The sequence below is a fragment of the Epinephelus fuscoguttatus genome, linkage group LG12 (assembly GCF_011397635.1).
Source record: "Epinephelus fuscoguttatus linkage group LG12, E.fuscoguttatus.final_Chr_v1".
NCBI classification, from domain to species: Eukaryota; Metazoa; Chordata; class Actinopteri; order Perciformes; family Serranidae; genus Epinephelus; species Epinephelus fuscoguttatus.
The window spans coordinates 9,046,163-9,065,446 of NC_064763.1; the positions used below are offsets into that span (position 1 = coordinate 9,046,163).

Below are 19,284 nucleotides of genomic sequence, written 5' to 3' on the forward strand. Positions count from 1 at the left end.
CTACATGATGACATAATGAATACATAAGCAATTGTTGTTCTTGTCCCAGAGTGTGCATGTTCTCACAGGTGAACTTGAAGATCTAAACTGCTGCTATCTTGAGTTTTGCTCTCTAAATGTCAGTGTGTAATCAACATTTGGAGTAACACACTGACTACACTGGCTCTTGTCAGTGTGTGATTGTTCCTTTGGTCCTTTTCTTTGCAGTTCAAGATGCTTCTTGTTGTTTTTTTCTTTGTTTGAAGGTTAGTTCTTGTGTATGTTTACCATCTGTCCACCCTGATGTGTGTCTTCTGTCATTGTCCTATTCCAGAGCTTAACCAGAATAGGGGTCCTGTGTCTGCTCAAGCCAGGGCCTGGTAGGATGATTAGATCACGACTTTCGCTGCCTGGTTCAGTGTTGTTTGCTGTGTATGCACAACAAACATTTTTGGCTTTGACAGTGCTGGATCTAGCACTGGTGCTGGATTTCCCCCAAAAGTATATATTTCATTATATCATTTATATTTTTGTGTGTTTGTATAGCTTGGTGGAGTGTGACCCTCACCCTGGCCAGTGGCTCCTAATGGACACTGACTCTGTGTTTTACCTTCAGCTCCAAAACATAGTTTGTTGTTGCCTAAATGCATTGTCTATTCCTTTTTTTAAAATCAGTTTTAATCCTTTAGTCTTTAATATTTAGGTCGTATCAATGAAAAAGTGTACCTGGTGTTGCACATCAGCATATATTGCTGTTGATGTATGATGAATTAAACATCAGTGGGGAAAGTTAAGATAAAATACATACACTCTGATGACTCTTGTGGTCTAGGGTAGCATTTTATAGCATTGTTAATGTCCAATTAACCCCAGAGATAAGGTAAAAACCACTCAGTACAAAGCAGTTCTGAGGCATAATGCACTGTATCTTATGTTAAAGCGTTAATGGGAGTGGCGTTCTCAAAGATGTTGTCATCCACAGGCTCTTAGTGCACTGACTGGTTTGATGGACATAAAATCTGAAGCACATACACAAGCTGTTCATCTATTTCAGTTAGAGCAGATCTCAAGATAGTTTCTGGCTACTGTTTGTTTTATTTTGATGGCAGCTGTTCAGGCTTATGTATACAAAGTGAACTTCAGTGAAGTTAATCAAAATGATCTGTTTGGTGATGCACTAACTGTTTAGCACTAATTCTTACACAAACCAGGAATGAGTAGCACAGCAAGGAAAGCTTCAGGTCCAGAATGACTTCAGCACTAGGGACAGCTCCTCAGGCTCAGGCTGGCTGAGGTGCCGGGATGACTGCATTATTAGCCACGACTTCTGGATAAATCTGGGTGCACTTGTATAAATACTGGCTATGTGTGCATTTGACCTGATCTGAGTCTTTGAATGTAAAATAATTATCCCATTAAACCCCTACTTTAATCAAGATCGATCTGGTGAAGATGTGCTGCTTACTCTGATATGAATTATGATAATCTGTTATTTACTTATGTCAGAGTCACAAATTGTGGTGATTTAGATCAGAATCCCATTTACTTAGATTAAAATGTAATTTATATCTGGTTGTATTAGTTATATGAGGAAAATTATATATTGATGCAGTTTTGCATGCACAGCCCAGTCGAAATGTTTGCATTGTGTGTTTCTGCAAACCATGAATACATTACATTTGCATGTTTCATATGTATCATATATCACATCACCATTTCTAAAGTGACGTAGCATATGAGCTGACTTTGTCATCAGGGTGCAGAGGGGATGGTGGACCGCTGCAGACCACTGCAGATCACTGTTCAAGACCAATAAACAACAAAAGTGGTTGTTTTGTCGTAAGTCATCGCAGCATTTCCAGCTGCTTTTTAGTCCCCAAATGTGGGTGTTTTTAGCAACCCATGGCTGTTTTCCCAGCAGCTTCTCAGGTAACAAATGTGGGTGTTATGCGAGGGCCTCTCACAGTTAATCCTGCGGCTTTGTTGCCCTCAAACATGGGTGTTTCTTAATAACCTGTAGCTGTTAATCCAGCAGCTTTCGCCCCTAAACATAAGTGTTTTTTAGCAACCTGTCATTGTGTTTCCTGTGGCCTTTTAGCCCCCAGATGTGGGTGTTTCTTAGCAACCCATTGCTGATTTTCAAGCTGGGATAGTGGCATTCATTTGTTTTTCACTGGTTGTTGTGCCTAAACCTAACCACATGATAACCATAGTATTGTTGAAATGTAACATATTAATGCATACTCCACATAATAAAGTACAATCCTGTAGACTGGGTTGGCATGCACACGGCAAATAATGTGACTGGACCACCCACAGTGAAGTGTTAAGAAAATCTACATAGCATTTGTGTGAAATTCTTCTGATTGAGTAAAATGTGACACCAGGGTTACAAACATCATCATGATCTTTGCTTTCTTACAGCCATCCAAGGATGATGTAGAACATTCAAAAATGCATGAAGATGAGGGCAGCACAGAATGTTCTCTATTTTGACCTGTCTTTTTAGTCTGGCTTTTAATTTAACTATATCTGTTTATTTACTTGTGTTTATTAATTTAGTCTGTTTTACATTTTGGTATATGCGTGTATATACAAAGTTAGTGATTCCTGACTGTAATTCGATGAGATTTATGATAATGTTTCCTCAGGCCCTGTTTTTATTTGTATTGAATGATGTTACTCATGTATAGCTTTTGTCTCTGGAACTAAGTCAGTGCTATGTAAATTAAGTCTGACTGACTGATTACAGATATGTGAATGCATTGGAATTACATTCTTTAATTTCATGTTTACCATTAAATTTACTCGAGTTGCTACATAAGGGTTTTGGAAAATATTTATCTCTAAACAGGCAACTATATGGAAACACATTGAAGGAGCCTGTGAGTCATAAAAAATGAGACTAAACAGGGATTGCTAGGTCAGTAACCATGGCCCTCTTGTGTAAAATTTGGGGTAGAGCCTAGAGATAACAACAATCATGCAGTGGCTGAATTAGCAGCCATTGCTCCATGTACCAGAAAGGAAACTGGAGGGATACTGCTGAATATGGAGCACACATAGCACACATTTTAGTTGACTAACATGGAACAGTAGCTGTAAACTGTGCCTCGGTAAAAGCAACAAAATCATTAAAGATAAGGAATCATTACTATTTCACTGTGAGAGTGAAGCTACACCATTTTTGGCCGAAGCTTAGGGAGTCTGGGAAATCCGTCCAACACAGACAAGCAAAGTCGGTCACAACAGCTGGCAGGGCAAGGCTGTCCTGATAGCCTTGAGCAGAATAGATCACTGGGTGAATACATCTAATGGAGGAGAGCCATAATGGCTCCTTTGAATAATCCATGCAGAGTCCGTTGGAACACTTTTAAGATGGTGTTAATCATGAAAATAATTAGTTTTATAAAATGTTTTCATCAAAACACATATTTTAATACATTAAAAAATGCATAATATCAACATCAGCAAAACAGCAAAGACTCATATTAATGTGGGCAAAATTATAGAAAAGCATATGCAAGTACACACAATACTTAAGTTTGGAGGAAAACATCCAGTCCTAGTGTTTACTGCCAGTCAAATACTCACCCCCCACACTGACTGTACAACAAACATGCAAAAATGATGTGTTACATTCAAGGGCTTTGAATTGACTGAATATGCATTCCCATTCAAATATGCTTTGCTGATTGTTAACCTGCCTGCTTATAGGAACCATTTTGGATTTGTTGCATAAGCCTCAGAAAATAGTGTTTCCATAGCAACAGCAATTTGATGAATGTTTCTGTGCCAGCTGTGATCAACATTCTAAATTAGATGTGTTGTCCCCACACAAAACTCCTGCTTATTTACATGCCAACATACTGGAAAGTCTGTGGAAGCAATGTTAGGCATCCCAAAACAAAACATAAAACACCCTGCTATGCAATTCACATTCGTTACTAAAATTTGCATTTTAATTTGAGTTAAGTTATTGGGCAGCAGGATGGAGCTGTGATTGTAGAGACAGCTGCAGTGTCCTTGAGCGAGACTGTCTGTCCATCTGTCCGTCACGTGGTACCAATTGTCTAAAAGATTCAAGTTCACAAATTATTGTTGCAGTTTAAAAATCATAACAATCCACCTGTCTGTAAGTTTTTAAGAGGACATTTCTACAAACTATACAGCATCTGTGCAGCAGCTTACATGCAGTCATCTAAAACAACCAACACAGAATGGCCAATGCAAACTAGTGCAGCAGTGACCCTTTGGCAAGGGCAGCCACACATAAAAAAAAAGAAAAAAGAAAAAAAACTGCCACAGGCATCACTCAAGATGGAGCCTAAATTTCACTGCACTTAACTCCATCATAGTACTCCATCAGCCTGGCCACCAGATCAGCAGAGACTACTACAGTCACTGGTTCCCATGTGAATGCCAAGCATGTTCCTTATTCATGTATACACGTCTATACATAAATATTACAATAATGTAAGACATAAATACTCTCTAATCTACAGCAGCGTTTGCCTCATCAAAACAAAATCCAAGTGGTGTGATGTAAAGGCAACAGGACAGATGTTGTCTGTGGAGATTTAGTGCATAAAATCACAAACTTTGCAGATGCAGTAATAGATTTGTGTTCCTGTCTCGTCCAGCATATGTTTCTAAATCAAAGTGACAATCTGTTCATATCCATTTCCGCTGCAATGAAATATCTGCTTTATCTTTTCACGCAGCCCAGTCATGAAATAAAACAAATGACATATCAGTCCTCCCTCTGACTTCTGCTCCAACAGCACACCACTGGACACTTGCTTAGGTCCTCTTCACTTTATCCTTCCAGCTGTAGTGGAATCCGAGGCTCTAGGTGTTAAGACTCATGACCCCGTTGTGCATGGGCCCCAGCCAGAGTATCTTCTCTGATCTGACTCACTCATACAAATGGGTCAAGCACCCACAGCCTGTCTCACACTTTGACTGATATTGTCATAATTGTAATTGCAATGTGGTTTTAATAAACAACACTAACATTTGGTAGATGTGAAGATTAATTGATTTAGTAGCACAGTCCAACACTTAGAAATATATCCAAGAGAAGCTTGGAATATGACCACTGTTGATTTGTGTTTTCAGTGCCGGACCTAGCACATTTGGTGTCTTAGGCAAGCTTCTCCAGGTGCCCCCCACCCAGAAAAAAAATCAGTATATTATCTTGTATTTACAACAAACAAGAAAAAGAGCTAATGAGAATCAGCACAAATGAAGAACTTAGCTAACAAAACAATAATGATAACTAACAAAGTAATGTGCAAATTTGCAAATTTTGTTTTCTTCTTTTTTTCACCCTTGATAGCTTTTGCCTGTTTTATATTCTCTTACACTGAAGGCCCAGACACACTAAACCGACTTAGGCCCCCTGCTGTGTCGCCTCATGTAGCCTGAGTCTCAGCCAAAAAGTTGCACATGATCACACCACAAAGACTACAGGCGCCAGCAAACCAGCATGGGAGGAAATAACTCTTCACACCAGCAGACGGTGGTAGTGTGTTTTTGTCATTCAAAAAGGGAAACTGGAAGACCGTCATGACTCAAGTTAGCCAGTTAGCACATTAACAACACAATCTAATGTTGAAAGAACAAATCACATTTACCATGCGCCAGTGAACAATAACTCAAACCATCATGAAACGTTTCTACTAAAGAACAAAATGACTAAAAAAAAATCTTACTTTATGAAACAAGTTTGTTTTGATCTCACTTCCTCTTGACCTTAGCTGTTTGTTTACTTTCCTCATTTCTGTTTCTCTTCTTGTGCGCTGAGCTGAACTGCCAATCAGGGTGACTGCATTCACCGAAGGGCTCTGCTGTCATCAACGCCGATTCAACATGCTGAATTGGCCCCCCCGCCCAAGAAAAAAAGCAGACAAAGGCCCACGAGGGGCAACATGGTGGGAGGGACAGACCGCACTGACTGGGGTGATTGATGCTCACTGACAGCCCAACATTGACCGATGATGGACCATCAGCCTGGCATGTCAGGGCCTTAATGCTCTCCACATACACTCCACTCTACCTGTTAATATTCTAGCGTGATCTGACTGTGATGATCACTCATTAATGATTATGTTGAACTGCATTGCTAGGACTAGAGGTGGTACCCCTACCACCAGCCAACTATTAGCAGTTAGGAATTTTTTGTGGGTTGGGAGTGGAGGGGATTTTAAGGCGGCTGCCCCAGTTTGCCTTGAGGAAAAGCCACCACTGTGTATTTTATTCCGTAACTGTTTTCAGTGTAAAATGAGTTGTACAGCTGTAGACAGTTGCACTGTTGAACTCGTCTAGTTGGCAAAGTTGCTCTGACGTGACCTAATTTTGTCTGAGCTTTAGAATCTATCACATCAAAATCACCAGTGTAATAATAGCTATGGTTTGCACTGATTATGATAGTACCCAAATCCTTTTCCCAAATCTCTTCCCTCACATCCTCAACATCCTCCAGGCCTAAAAACACAGACAGAGGGCACTAGAGAACACCTTCTGCTGAAATGCCACTGCATGCCAAAGCTTGAATTGACTGTTGCCATCTGCAGCCTTAAGCAGGGAACTGGCCTCCAAATATCACTATTAAGGACTAAAGCAACATTATATGAATTTGTACACAAGGAGACTGTGACTAGGACAAGGAGACTAGTCTGTTGATGCCAATATAAACACTAAAAATTAGAATTTACTTTTATAGTCGCCAAATCTAGACAGGCTTGAGCAAATTAACAAAATATGGTTAAAATATGCTTTATCAGCTTTCACTCATCTCTGAAAATCTCCATGTTTAATACTCTAATCCAGTACTCAATGATGAAATAGACAGTACTCAATAGTGAACACACTTACTGGATCAATACGCTGCTCTATGCTGGTCTGGCTCTATGCAAACAAAAGCAGTTCTCTGACTGTCAAGGAAGCAGATTTTAAAGTGATTTATGATGAAGCCTGAAGACTAGAAATGAAAGCACTGCATTAAGAAATCTTAATGATGTTTAATGGGTTTGCCTAATTGCATAACTTTTTAAGACCACAAATCATCATCTGATAAAGCTTGAGCTACTTCTTTGCTGTGGAGAGAGGAAAGTTTTCAGTGATTGATATTCAGTGTAGTGTACTGTAGACATTAGCTGCTGTTGGCACCCAACAAAAAGAGCTGGTGGTAAATAAATTTAAAATCCTTTCCCCCTCTAAAATTCATATAAAGACAATAATAACAACATGGACCATCCATTTATTGATTCTCTAGACTGGCCTGTTTCTATTCTGGGTCATGTCAGGACGGGACTCTAGTCTTTGACAGGTCACCAGTCCATCACAGGGCCAGCACATGAAGGTTTCAGAACACCTGACCTCAGCCTGATAATCAAACTGAATTCCCTGAAAATGATATACAACACAAATAATATTTTAATTGCTAAACAAATCAGAGATGTGGGTGGTGATCCAAAGCTGCCCCACATACTGTTCTTACTGAACATACTGTGTAGAGAAATTACTGAAATAATATGTGAGAAACACTTGCAGGGCCGCCTGCAGAGTGAATGGTTTACAAGGAAAAATGTCCAATTTTACCTGTAAGTAAACAGTGTAATAAAAAGTAAACTGCTGCACCCCAGTGTCCTGGTTTATCACAGCTGGGTTGCACAACACTTTCAGCACCAGCTCTGAAAATGCAGACCACTGGGGGAAGAGGATTGATGTTAAGTATTACAGCGATACTCAGCACACACAAGTGTAGCCACAGGTGCGCTGCTTTATTTCTTCCGACCTACTTTCAATTCTTTTAAAGCACAAGTAACCAGAAGACCTTAAGGCCTTTAATATAGTAGTGCATGTGTTTCAAAATGCTGGTGAGGTGAGTGGTATCCAACTATCATATACAACTGTATTGCATTTCTCACTAAACTCTGTAAATTTTTCCTGGCATGCACAAAGACTGATGGACATTTACATGACATTCTAGCACTGTAAGACACACTGTATTTATCAAAATACCCCAGGTGTGTGTAAATGCACTTGAAGGATGTCTGTAGGTATCAGACACTGAAATTTAGTGCTTTTCAAGATTGTTTCAAGATAAAATTCAAACAAAATTTAAGACCAATTTTTTTTTGCAAAAATCATATTTTTATTATTCCAGCAGTACAGGAGAGGCAGGTTTTATGTAGGAACATAATTATTAGTGTGATTTGGTTATCTACATTTGGCCAATGAATATGCAAGTATAACCCTGCAAACGCAGTGTGAAGCTCAGTGATAGATGTTTTGTGAGATCAGAAGTGTGGACTTTCAGGCAGAATTAAGCTTATCATTTTTGACAAATAGAAACTAAAAGATAGATAAATTACAGAAGATGTTTGTGGCAATTTAAGCCTCAGAAATTTAAATTTAAGACTATTTAGCAACTTTTAAGGTCTAATACTTATAAAATCGACATTTTAAGAGCTTTTCAGGACCTCCAGACACCCTGACTTGCATTTCCAGCAATAACTGGTAATAATACCTCAATCCTTTTCAAACTAAGATATTATTGTGGTAGACAAACTTGATGCCGTTGATTATAATAGAAATTGCATCATATCAGGACAAATTCATGGCACCCTCACACATCAGTGTCCAGCAGGACTGCAGACGGATGCCCTGTGTGGTCACAGCAAAGAGCAGAATGTGCAATTTGGCTCTGGGCTTTTACTAATCCTGACAAAGCTATTATTTGTCTGCTTCTGCGATTTGAACTGCAGGCACATCTCCTTTATTTAGTTTTCAATTTCCAAGAATTAGCACAGAGCGTTATACAGAGAAACTGGGTCAAAATGTGTGTATGCTAGGGACTTTGAGAGAGAGAGAGAGAGAGAGAGAGAGAGAGAGAGAGCAAGTGTGTCACACACCAAAAGTCACTTCCGATAACTTTGGTGCATTTTTCATCACAGACGCAACAGAAAGACAGATTAAAAAGCTTTATTCAAACTAGCATGATCAGGCAGAACATTTAAGCCAAATAAGCAACATCAAAAATTTCGACAATTAACCAGACTTGAAAATAAAGATAGACCATTCTCTCCCATACTGTCTTTGATCCACTAAGTGGGATGGGACCGGATTAGGTTTGATGCAACTCTCGAAGCATACTGTACAGTCTGACTGGCAAATTAGCAAAGAGGAAAAAACTGAGCTGCGTACACAAATGAGAAAGAACACACTTTTACTATACCAAGCACAAGCACCTCCTGTGCCTTTTGATCACAGTGAATACAGAAGATATCAAAAAAGTCTACTGTATAAAAAACACAAAGTATAAAGCAGTTTAATTTACAGTAAATGCATTTACCGGCTCTTAGTAGAACGTCTGCTCTGAAACCAAAAGGCTGAGCCCATATCCAACAATGCCTTATTATTTAGGGTATTTTATCGTTGGGGTACTATAACTGTAATTTGTAATACTGTATGACATGCTGTTTTTTCATTCATCAACAGTCACATATATCTTTTACAATGCAGAAGGCACGCAAGGAGCTCATCACATGTGCAATTCATTAATTCTTTAAACACTGTTGGAATCGACCGGTTCAGACATTTATTGTGCACATACATGTACTCCACAGCAAGAGATCCCTCATTAAGTGACATCTTCGGGCTGACAGACAGGCAGCCGGCTGTGTTGATGTCTAGGAAGCCTGGTGTGCAACTGAAACCAGGCAACAGCGGGAGAGGATAAGAGAGGTTAGATTTCACTGACTCAGAATATGTAGCTCGATACATCTAGAAATATTCTGTCTCCGCTGTATTTCTGAGTGAGTGCTGAGATCACATTTAGATCTAGTGCACATTTCAAAATACTGTCAGCTGCTTAATATTTCTTATGCACTATGGATGTGTTCGGCTGTTTTTTTTTACTTGCAAAGTCAGCACTGGAATACTGCAACTATAATTAACACCGTGTCCTCCTTCTCCCATCTCTTTACCTCACCCAATTATATTTGATCGTTTAGCACCCTAATAAGCTGTCCTAATGAGCTCCTTGTTTCTGAGAAATGAAAGTCCTGGGCTTCACAGTAGTGCTACAGCACTACCTCTGAGGTCAAGAAAAGTACTCTAGTTTCAGTAACTTATGTACACTATCAAAACAACATCATATGCACTAAACTACAAATATGCAACACAAAATGCCCTTGAAGAAGCTCACAAAAGCAGCATTAAAAGTTAATACATAAAATATCTATAAAAACATGAATATTCATAAAACAATACCTTGTTTGGATCTTATATTCCCTTTTACCATAGCAAAGATTAATACATTTTAATATTCTCAATCTTTTCAATAAACAGAGTATTTCTCATTACAAAATATTTTTTTTTAAAATTTCCACTATGATTGTAATTTTTTTTATTGACTTATATGGTTTGCACTGTGTGCAATTAATAAATGCAGTTCATATTTCAATTCCAGCTTTATCAGTGAGAATTAGGAACAATAATCGCTCGTCATCAATAAAATCTTATTACAAAGAAAGTTGAATTGACATTTGACTCTGTTTTGAAAAATATGGTTCATGTTTGACATGCGGCCCACTCTGGCCCCGCCCAAATCTGTTATGTCATAGTGCGTCTGAATGAAAATTTGATGTGAGAACACACCTCCCCCATGCACCCTCGCTCACTGACCTCAACAAGAGGAGACAGGCTCAAACACTGTATGCTAGAGTTTGAACATGACCATAGTTTAGAAAATTTAATACTGCAGTGTAATACACAACCCAGTCACCAGAATAAAGGTTGGTAAACCACAGATACATGACATCTGTATGTTATTATATAGCAAAAACATTACAACTTAATGTTTGAACAACACTGGAGCTAACATTTGGTTAGGTTCAGGCACAAAATCACTTGGTTATGGTTAGGAAAAGATTCTGTTTTGGCTTTAAGTACCTGCTTTTTGTGGCACAATCCCTGCTTGGTTAAAAATAATTAAATAAATAAATAAAAAATTACTTTTTGTGCCACTACCGCAGCAGGAAACAAAGCAGTGTCTCAGTTAAAAAACAACTTTTTGGGCCACTGTTTTAGCAGCAATGTGGCAGTATCCCTGTTGGAAAAATAGCAACAAGAAAACACCCATGTACGGTTGCTAAAAAGCCACTGGAAACACAGCAGTGACTCCCTAATACACAACTAGTTTGTTATTTGTTGGTCTTGAACAATAGTCTGCAGCTTGGCAGGTGTCTCATCTATGTAGTTCACCATCCTCTCCACCTTATGACGACAAAGTCAGCTCATACTGAATGTGCAAATGTTACATATTCATGGTTTGCAGAAATGTACAATGCCAACCTTTACTTCTGGCAACTTGGGTGTTAATACAGCAAGATAACTGTGTGTTTAGTCAGATACTTTAAAACAGCACAGATGTCTATAAGGTTTGAATTGCACACCTGATGTCAGTGAGGGTGTCAAAAGTCGTTTTGTTTCTCTGACCTCATTATAATTTCTATAGAACTACTGTATCAACAATCAAATAAAAAGAGAAACACTGTATCTCCTATATTTTTGGGGTTTTTTTTTCAGTTTTACAGTTTTCTTTCATTCTTTTTTCATCATTTTCGCACATTCATCACTGTTGAGTACAACAAACACTGTTAAAAAAAAACCAAAACTAAAATTAGATCAGTTATTTTATCTGCAAGTTACTAATTGAGAGTGTGACCCTTGCTGAACAGCAAGACTCATAATACAGTAAAAATGGTTATTCAAAAAACATAAACACCAAGTGCAAAGCCTGAATCAATGACATAATCAGCTACACTTTAGTATTACTTATGGAAGTATCATATTCACCCTGATTCATATGTGTATTTGTGAATAGGCGTGTTTTGAACTGTTGCTTAAAAAAGGTCGATGGCAGCTTACATATAGGTGACTAACTGTTGGTTTCTAAAACTACAGCACACAGCGTAAACCCTGGAGAGAAGGCAAATTTGTCCACTGAGGAGTTTCAAAGCATTAAGGAGGGAATGATTTACTACATGAGGCAACTCTAGAAATGTCCAAATATGCTGCTATAAATGACATAAATGATTTTAATTCTATGTCCAGATATTTCAAACATGTTGTAGAATCATGCAGATCCATGCTTAGAAGAGAAAAGCAGGTAGAAAGCTGAGGTGATTAGTGGTCGATGATTGTACGGGGGACTGGAGGAGCTAGAGAGAAAGAATGAGTTGGAGCAGCGGGACTGAGGGAGGACAGTTGTTTTGCATCTTCTTTGTGAGTCATGGGGAAGAATTCCAGCCAGAGAATACCATGAAGAGATGATTATATCATGGCAGTTCTCTTCTGGGTTCCTGCTAAGAGAGAGAACATAGAATTAGCCCACACAGGAAGTCAACCTCGATATAAACTCATGGAAAGTCCTCACTCATGCAACAGTGGATCGTGACTGGTTACTGCCACCATCATTGACATGTCATTGGATTTCAGGGACATCTAAATTCAGGGATTAATCAGAACCTCTGTATTTTTTTTTCTTTCAAATCAGAGCTGTTGAGGATTCAGAATTTTCACCAAATCAGCCATAGAAGTCAGACTAACATACACAGCTAAAATAAAATATGACAAAGCCATAAACTGTAATAGGGAAGCAAGGCGTATAATTAAAGCATGCACAAGCAGGCATCACAGTGTGCTATTTGGTATTTGGTGGACCAATATTACATCTATGGAGGGAAAATATACTGAACCAAACCTAAATGCATCACTTCTGCTTTTGCTCCTATTTTAACAAGGTTAGGTTAAAGATCTAAGTCTTTTTTATGCACTCAGAAGATGTATTTCTCTTAAATTCTGGTTGCAAAATCCATGTTAGCGAGCACCTGTCCTTTTCCAAGATAATATGCAGTTTGATCACACAACACAATGCCACAAGTTATAAGGGAGCATGCCATTGGCAGGAGCTGTTGTCTATGTACTGAATGTTTAATTCATGACCAAAAGCTGTCTCGAATGTCATTTCCATACTTTTTGGCAGTACATCCAATCAGCCTCACAACAGCACACCATGTAACCATACCAGCTCAGGATCTTGACATCCTGTGTTTTCACGAGCATGATCTTCTGAGACCAGCCACCTGAACAGCTGAGCGTCTTGACCTGACAGCAGTTTGTCATCATAACTGACTTATGCGGTTGTGAGGCTGGTTGGATGTACTGCCAAATTCACGTTAAAAGAACACTGGAGATGGCTTAGGGTAGTGAAATGAACATTCAGTTCACAAGCAACAGCTCTGGTGGACATTCCTGCAGTCAGCAGGCCAATGGCACGCTCCCTCAAAACTTGTGACATCTGTGGCATTGTGTTGTGATCACACTGCACATTTTAGAGAGGCCTTTTATTGTGACCATCCTGGGTTACAACTGTGTAGTAATGATGCTGTTTAATCAGTAGGCTGATATGCCACACCTGTCAGGTGGATAAATTATCTTGAAAAATGAGAAGTGCTCACTAATATGTTTTTTAAACAAATTTGTGACCAAGATTTAAGAGAAATATATTTGAGTTCATGAAAAAGTCTTAGATCTTTAACTGAAACCTGTAAAAAAAAAAAAAAAAAAAAAGGGCAAAAGCAAAAGTGTTGTGTTTCCATTTTTGGTAGGATAGGCTTCATATTATTATAGGACATTGCCCATTTGAAACGTGCCCTTGGATGTGGGGATAGTTCGATACGGTCTGTGCTCTCAGGTATGTTACATGCTGAGAACCAATTCGGGACAATTCATAACCTGATCCCTTTTTTCTATCTATGCCATCACAAATTTGCCCTGAATCTCTGCCAAGCTCGCCAGATGTGCACAACACAGGTCTGACCAGCAGCCAATTTTATTCTAATCTCAGCTCTCAGTAAGCTGATAGGTTTTTGCACTTGAGAGACCAGCCAATTTAAATTGCACTGCTCACAGTAGCATTGCAGTGGAACAGAGTGTTGTATTTGCAGAGGGACAGTGTCTGACAGGGGACAAATGGAAATATTTGATTCTGCTCTATTTAATCAGGACAGTATGTTGACCAAAGGATTACACCAAATATTGGGAACTGTGACGGTTTATCAAAGCAGGATTTTTTAGCCAAACCAAGAATATATACCAAATAGGAAAAGGAGACAAAATGTCTACACAATTATAGTGGCTCTACAGAATGTAGTTAGCAACCAGCATACCTCCAGTTGTAGAATGGACTTCCTTTCATTTTGAGTACTTAAGAACAGAAAAAAGAGACAAGTTCAGTGGTTTGTGTGAAACTCAGACACTCACACTTACAATGCATACATAACATACATAAAACTCTCTCTCTGCCCCCCCCGCCCCCCCCCCTCCCCCGCCCATCTCTCTCCACATGCACCTGTGCATTTATGCATATTCATGTTGTTTAATCTTTCAGCGGATCACTCAGTCTGCAGGTCCAGCTGCACAAAAGCAAACAACATCTGGATCGGTTTCAGCCGTTCTACATTGATTACAGTCTGCTGTCTCTGTGCAGGGGCGTCGCTGGAGACTCCGCAGACCCCCAGCGTGATGTATCTCAGTACAGCGAGATCTCTTGTCCTTGAAGAGAACCCCTCTATGTCTGGGCTTCTTTGAAGTTTACTCCCCCCCTCACACCCACTAGTTATGCTCTGATTGTGTGTTATGCATCTCCAATAAATGACCTACATACTACATAAGACATCGAACAGTGGCACATTTTCCATTTTGTGGGGGTATTTGTTTAGCCTGATTATATTGAGACAGTTTGTGCTAGATATAGGCTGATAATAAACATCAGCATGATTATATTCTTAGTTGTAATTTCTATTTTCCCAGATTTTCTTTCTGTTGCAGTTGGTACATTACAACCCATTGTATACAGCAATATATCAGTGGAGAAAATTTTCAAAAAATGGACCAAATAAATGCAGTATTTTTACACCTTCAACCCCAATGCATCACATTTTAAGAAGAAGAACAACTTTGGTAGCACTTTAATTACATCGTCTGCCTACAGGTAGTTCACAGATTGTTTAGACAGCATATTAGCTGAGATTCAAAAATTCCACTGTTTCACTTTAGTTCATGTGGCAATTCACAACATATTTTCTGAATAATTTAGTTGAACTTGAACTATTCACTCCACCTTTGCTGCAAAGTTTGAGTGTGTAGTTCAAGTTCAACTAAATTATTCTGAGAATATGTAGGTATGTTCATGAATACTCACATAAACTCTATTGCAACTCTGCTAAACATCTACAGAATAAAGCAAAACAGTTGGTGGACTATTCAAATAAATGACACCAAAACTTTCAACTTCATTGCTCCATTGATATCCGTCAGTGGACACTCCATACTCATAACCAAGACACAAACTGCTTTGAGTTTTAAGCTTGAATGTATTTCAAAGTAAGAGTGGAGAAAATAATCAGATCCTCGACTAAAGTAAAAGTATGGTGAAAGTATCAAAAATATCAAAAATAAAAGTACTTTTACTGCAGAAAAAGTTGCCACTGTTACTGAGGCTATTATATATGACATTATCTAATATGCAGACCCATCTTAATGTTGTAGCTGGTCTAGGTGGAGCTAGTTTTAACAACTGTATATATTATATATGTGTACTTTATATACAGAAGGGTGGTTTAATCCAGTGGGTCCCAACCTAGAGTCCTTTAAATAATAAATAACAACATCATTTTACCTTTTCAAGCCTCAAATGATTTTTAAACTAAACCAGCTGAGATGTTAAGAGGGAAAATGTTACAACTCATACACATCAACAGAAGTTTCAACAGCACACTCCAAAGGCACACTGCTTTTTTGGAGGCAACCACAAGCCAAAACGATTGGAAACCAATGACTTCATGATATTTCATAAATTTATCTCGTGTTTTTGTGTAGAATTCCCCACTGGATAATTAAACCTGTGCACAATGCAGTATCAACCAAAGTGTCTCTAGGTTTAGAATAATCAATATTGTGTATGAAATAAAATAATAAGGAACATTAAAGATTGATACCTGATACTGCAAAAATGTGTTTCAAACTTTGCATATGTGGTCCATTTCAGATGTATTTTAAACTACAAAAATTATGCCACTGTAGGATTTATACAGTAGTAAACGCACTTCTTTGAATCTGCAAACATTATTAACAGCATTACCAAACTGCATGTTCGGTAAATATAACAAGACATTGGTTGGCCTTTCAGGAAATACAGCATGACATGTAAGAACTTTTTAGACCGCAGTAAGACCCTGAACACACCACTTAGTTGTCTTACCAACATGTTCTGGTTCCCTCTGTGTTGTCTGTAAGCACTCATCTACTATTTAATTTATACATACCTCCAGTGTGGATGCTCTGGAGTCTGTGGTCTCACTCGGCCCTATGCTCCTGGGTATACTGGACACAAAATACCCTGCTCCTTTGGGGATTATCGGCTGTCTCACGACCACTTTGCCCTTCCTGGTCTCTGCGAGGAACAAACTGTACCAGTAGGCATCGCTGGAGATCAGGGTGGAATCTGCGATGGTGGAGCTTCTCTGACTGATCACGCTGTTCCTGCTGATCACACTGTTTCTGTTGGCCGGGGGGATCTTGATGGCCTTTGGCTTTGGTTTTTGACACTTCAGCACAATAATAACCAAGATGGTTATCAGGAGCAGGAATGACACAGCCCCTAAACCGATGACTAAGTACAGGTTCAGGTCTGTGAAGACATCATACTCTAGCGGCAGCTCTGTGGTCTCTGAAAAGGACATGACGTGTTCCACTGTTGATATCTTGATGGTGACAGTGGCAGATAGAGCAGGCTGGCCATTGTCTTTGGCAACAATCACCAGCCGCTGTTGTCTTGGGTCTCTGTAACTGAACATCCTTGTCGTCCGGATTTCACCATTGTACTGATCCAGGCTGAAGAGGGTTGAGTCGCTGATCTGCAGGAGCTGATACGTGACCCTGGCGTTCTGCTCTGAATCTGCATCGATGGCGATCACCTTGGCAATCAAGTGCCCCTTATCCGTAGACCTTGGTATCACCTCCTCTACCACGGAGCCCTGCGCCCGCCAAGGTGACACAATGAGAGGAGTGTTGTCATTTTGGTCCAGGATGATGATGTGAACTGTCACGTTGCTGCTCAGTGGGGGAACACCAGAGTCTCTCGCCTCGATATGGAAAAGGAAATCCCTCTCTCTCTCATAGTCAAAGGTCTTCAGGGCATAGAGATCACCATTCTCAGGGTTGATGGAGAACAGCATTGACATAGACGTGTTAACAATCTCCTTCTCCATTATGAAATAAACCAAGTACTGGTTCTCATTGAGATCTGGGTCAAACGCACTAAGAGATGTCAATAACGCCCCTGGGAGATTATTCTCCACCACATGGATTGTGTAGAAGGACTGGGGGAACGTGGGTGCATTGTCATTGACATCCAGAATCTCTAAAGTGATGGTTTCATTTTCAGATAGGGGCGGTGACCCTTTGTCTGTCACCCTCAGTGTGATGTCATATTTGCTTATTATCTCTCTATCCAGTGGCTTTGAAACCAGCAGCTCAAAGTAACCCTCTGAGGATTTGTTTAGCCAGAAAGGCAAAGATTCTTGGCGGTTCAAAGTGAGCTCTACTTGCCCGTTGACACCAGAGTCCCTGTCGCTGACGCTGACCACAGCAATCAGCGTCCCCACAGAGGCATCCTCTGTCAGTGCACTTTTCACAGACTTGATGGTCACTTCGGGGTAGTTATCATTCAGATCTGTGACGTACACAGTGACTTTACAGTGTCCAGACTTCGGGTTGGCCCCTCTGTCCTGAGCCTGTATGTGCATCTCAAATCTCTGACTCTCCTCATAGTCGATCACCCCCTTCACCTTGATCTCACCTGAGCTTGGATCAAGTGAGAAGAGCTCTTGAGTCTTCTCTGAGGTGTACAGCGTATATGAATATATCAACTGAGCATTCGTGCCTTCATCCAAGTCTGTTGCGTTTAAGGTCATGACCACTGTCCCTGCAGCCGAGTTCTCTGAGACGTTGACTGCATAAACCGGCTGACTGAACAGGGGGGCGTTGTCATTGATATCCAAGACATTAATAACGATGCTGGCTGTGCCGGAGCGGGGAGGCACCCCTCCATCCACAGCGGTTAAAATCAAATTATGGATTGAATGCTCCTCCCGGTCCAACTGACCGTTCAGTACTAAATCGACATATTTGGAGCCATCGCTGCCAGTTTGTATATCAATGTTGAAGTATTTGCTTTCGCTGAGATAGTACGTCTTGATAGAGTTCGCCCCCACATCCGCATCCACAGCATTTGTCAATGAAAATCTCTCACCGGGAGGGGTTGCCTCCGATATGTCCAAGTGCATTGTCTTTCTGCGGAACACGGGCGCGTTGTCATTAATGTCCATGATCTCTAACTCGATATTAAAAATGCGAATGGGGTTTTCAAGTATGACATCCATTTTCAGAAAGCACGAGGTTGTTTTAGTCATGCATATGCTCTCCCGGTCTATCTTCTCGCGGATTACCAGCTCCCCCGTTTCTTTGTTAATGTCAAGGTAATTTTTACTGTGAATGACATCGAGCTTGGCTCTGCGCTCCACCAAACTGCGAACATCCAGACCCAAATCTGTGGCCAGATTGGCAACAAAGGAGCCCTCTTCCATCTCCTCCGGAATAGAGTACCGAGTGATGGAGAGCGCACATCCCCATAGTGCAATGAATGTGAAAACAGCCGCGATAAAACGTGTCCGTAAGGGTGCAATCACAAGCATCATCATTGTGGTATTTAATAATAGAAATTAAAACAGATCCGTCCTTACGATCAGGTTGTCTTGATGCAGGGGAGCGCCGGTGTCATTCTTGCCTCCACCAGTTGTAGCTGGAGCTGCAGTAGGCCATGCACGGTGCAGTACCGCTGGAGGAGCGGGGCTCACACGGCAATGCTCTGCAGGGGCGGAGGCAGCGTCTGTGTGGCCTGCTCGGGGGGGCTCACTGAGATTAAGGGGTGCACACAGACTGATACTTGAATTTCTAAAACTTAAGCATAGATTTTTTTTCTATTCAGAATTTTGTGCTGCAACTTGAAACTTCTATGCTCATTTAAAATATAAAAAAACAACAGTTGGATGTGATGACAAAGTGGCCCAATTTCAAAATTTGAGGAAATGTCTAATTATACAACTCATGATTACAAAGTGATGTTCCCATGTCGTTCACCTGGCACGTTTAAGTTATCTCATTCATGAG

At 40.0% G+C, this 19,284-nt stretch overlaps 1 protein-coding gene across 4 annotated transcripts; it reads right to left on the bottom strand.

The window, feature by feature from the left end:
• Positions 1-8,165: 8,165 nt before the first annotated feature.
• On the bottom strand, positions 8,166-18,967 carry LOC125898707 (protocadherin alpha-C2-like). 4 transcript variants are annotated; one of them, XM_049592591.1, is made up of 3 exons: positions 16,380-18,967; positions 14,223-14,259; positions 8,166-12,353 (listed from the first exon to the last, which is right to left on the bottom strand). In XM_049592591.1, the coding sequence occupies exons 1-2, from the start codon at positions 18,813-18,815 to the stop codon at positions 14,248-14,250; spliced, it is 2,448 nt and encodes an 815-aa protein (XP_049448548.1). In that variant the 5' UTR covers positions 18,816-18,967; the 3' UTR covers positions 8,166-12,353; positions 14,223-14,247. The 4 variants fall into 4 exon arrangements, with proteins under 4 accessions (XP_049448548.1, XP_049448547.1, XP_049448546.1 ...); XM_049592590.1 differs by having other exon boundaries at positions 8,166-12,356; XM_049592589.1 differs by lacking the exon at positions 14,223-14,259.
• Positions 18,968-19,284: the final 317 nt, after the last annotated feature.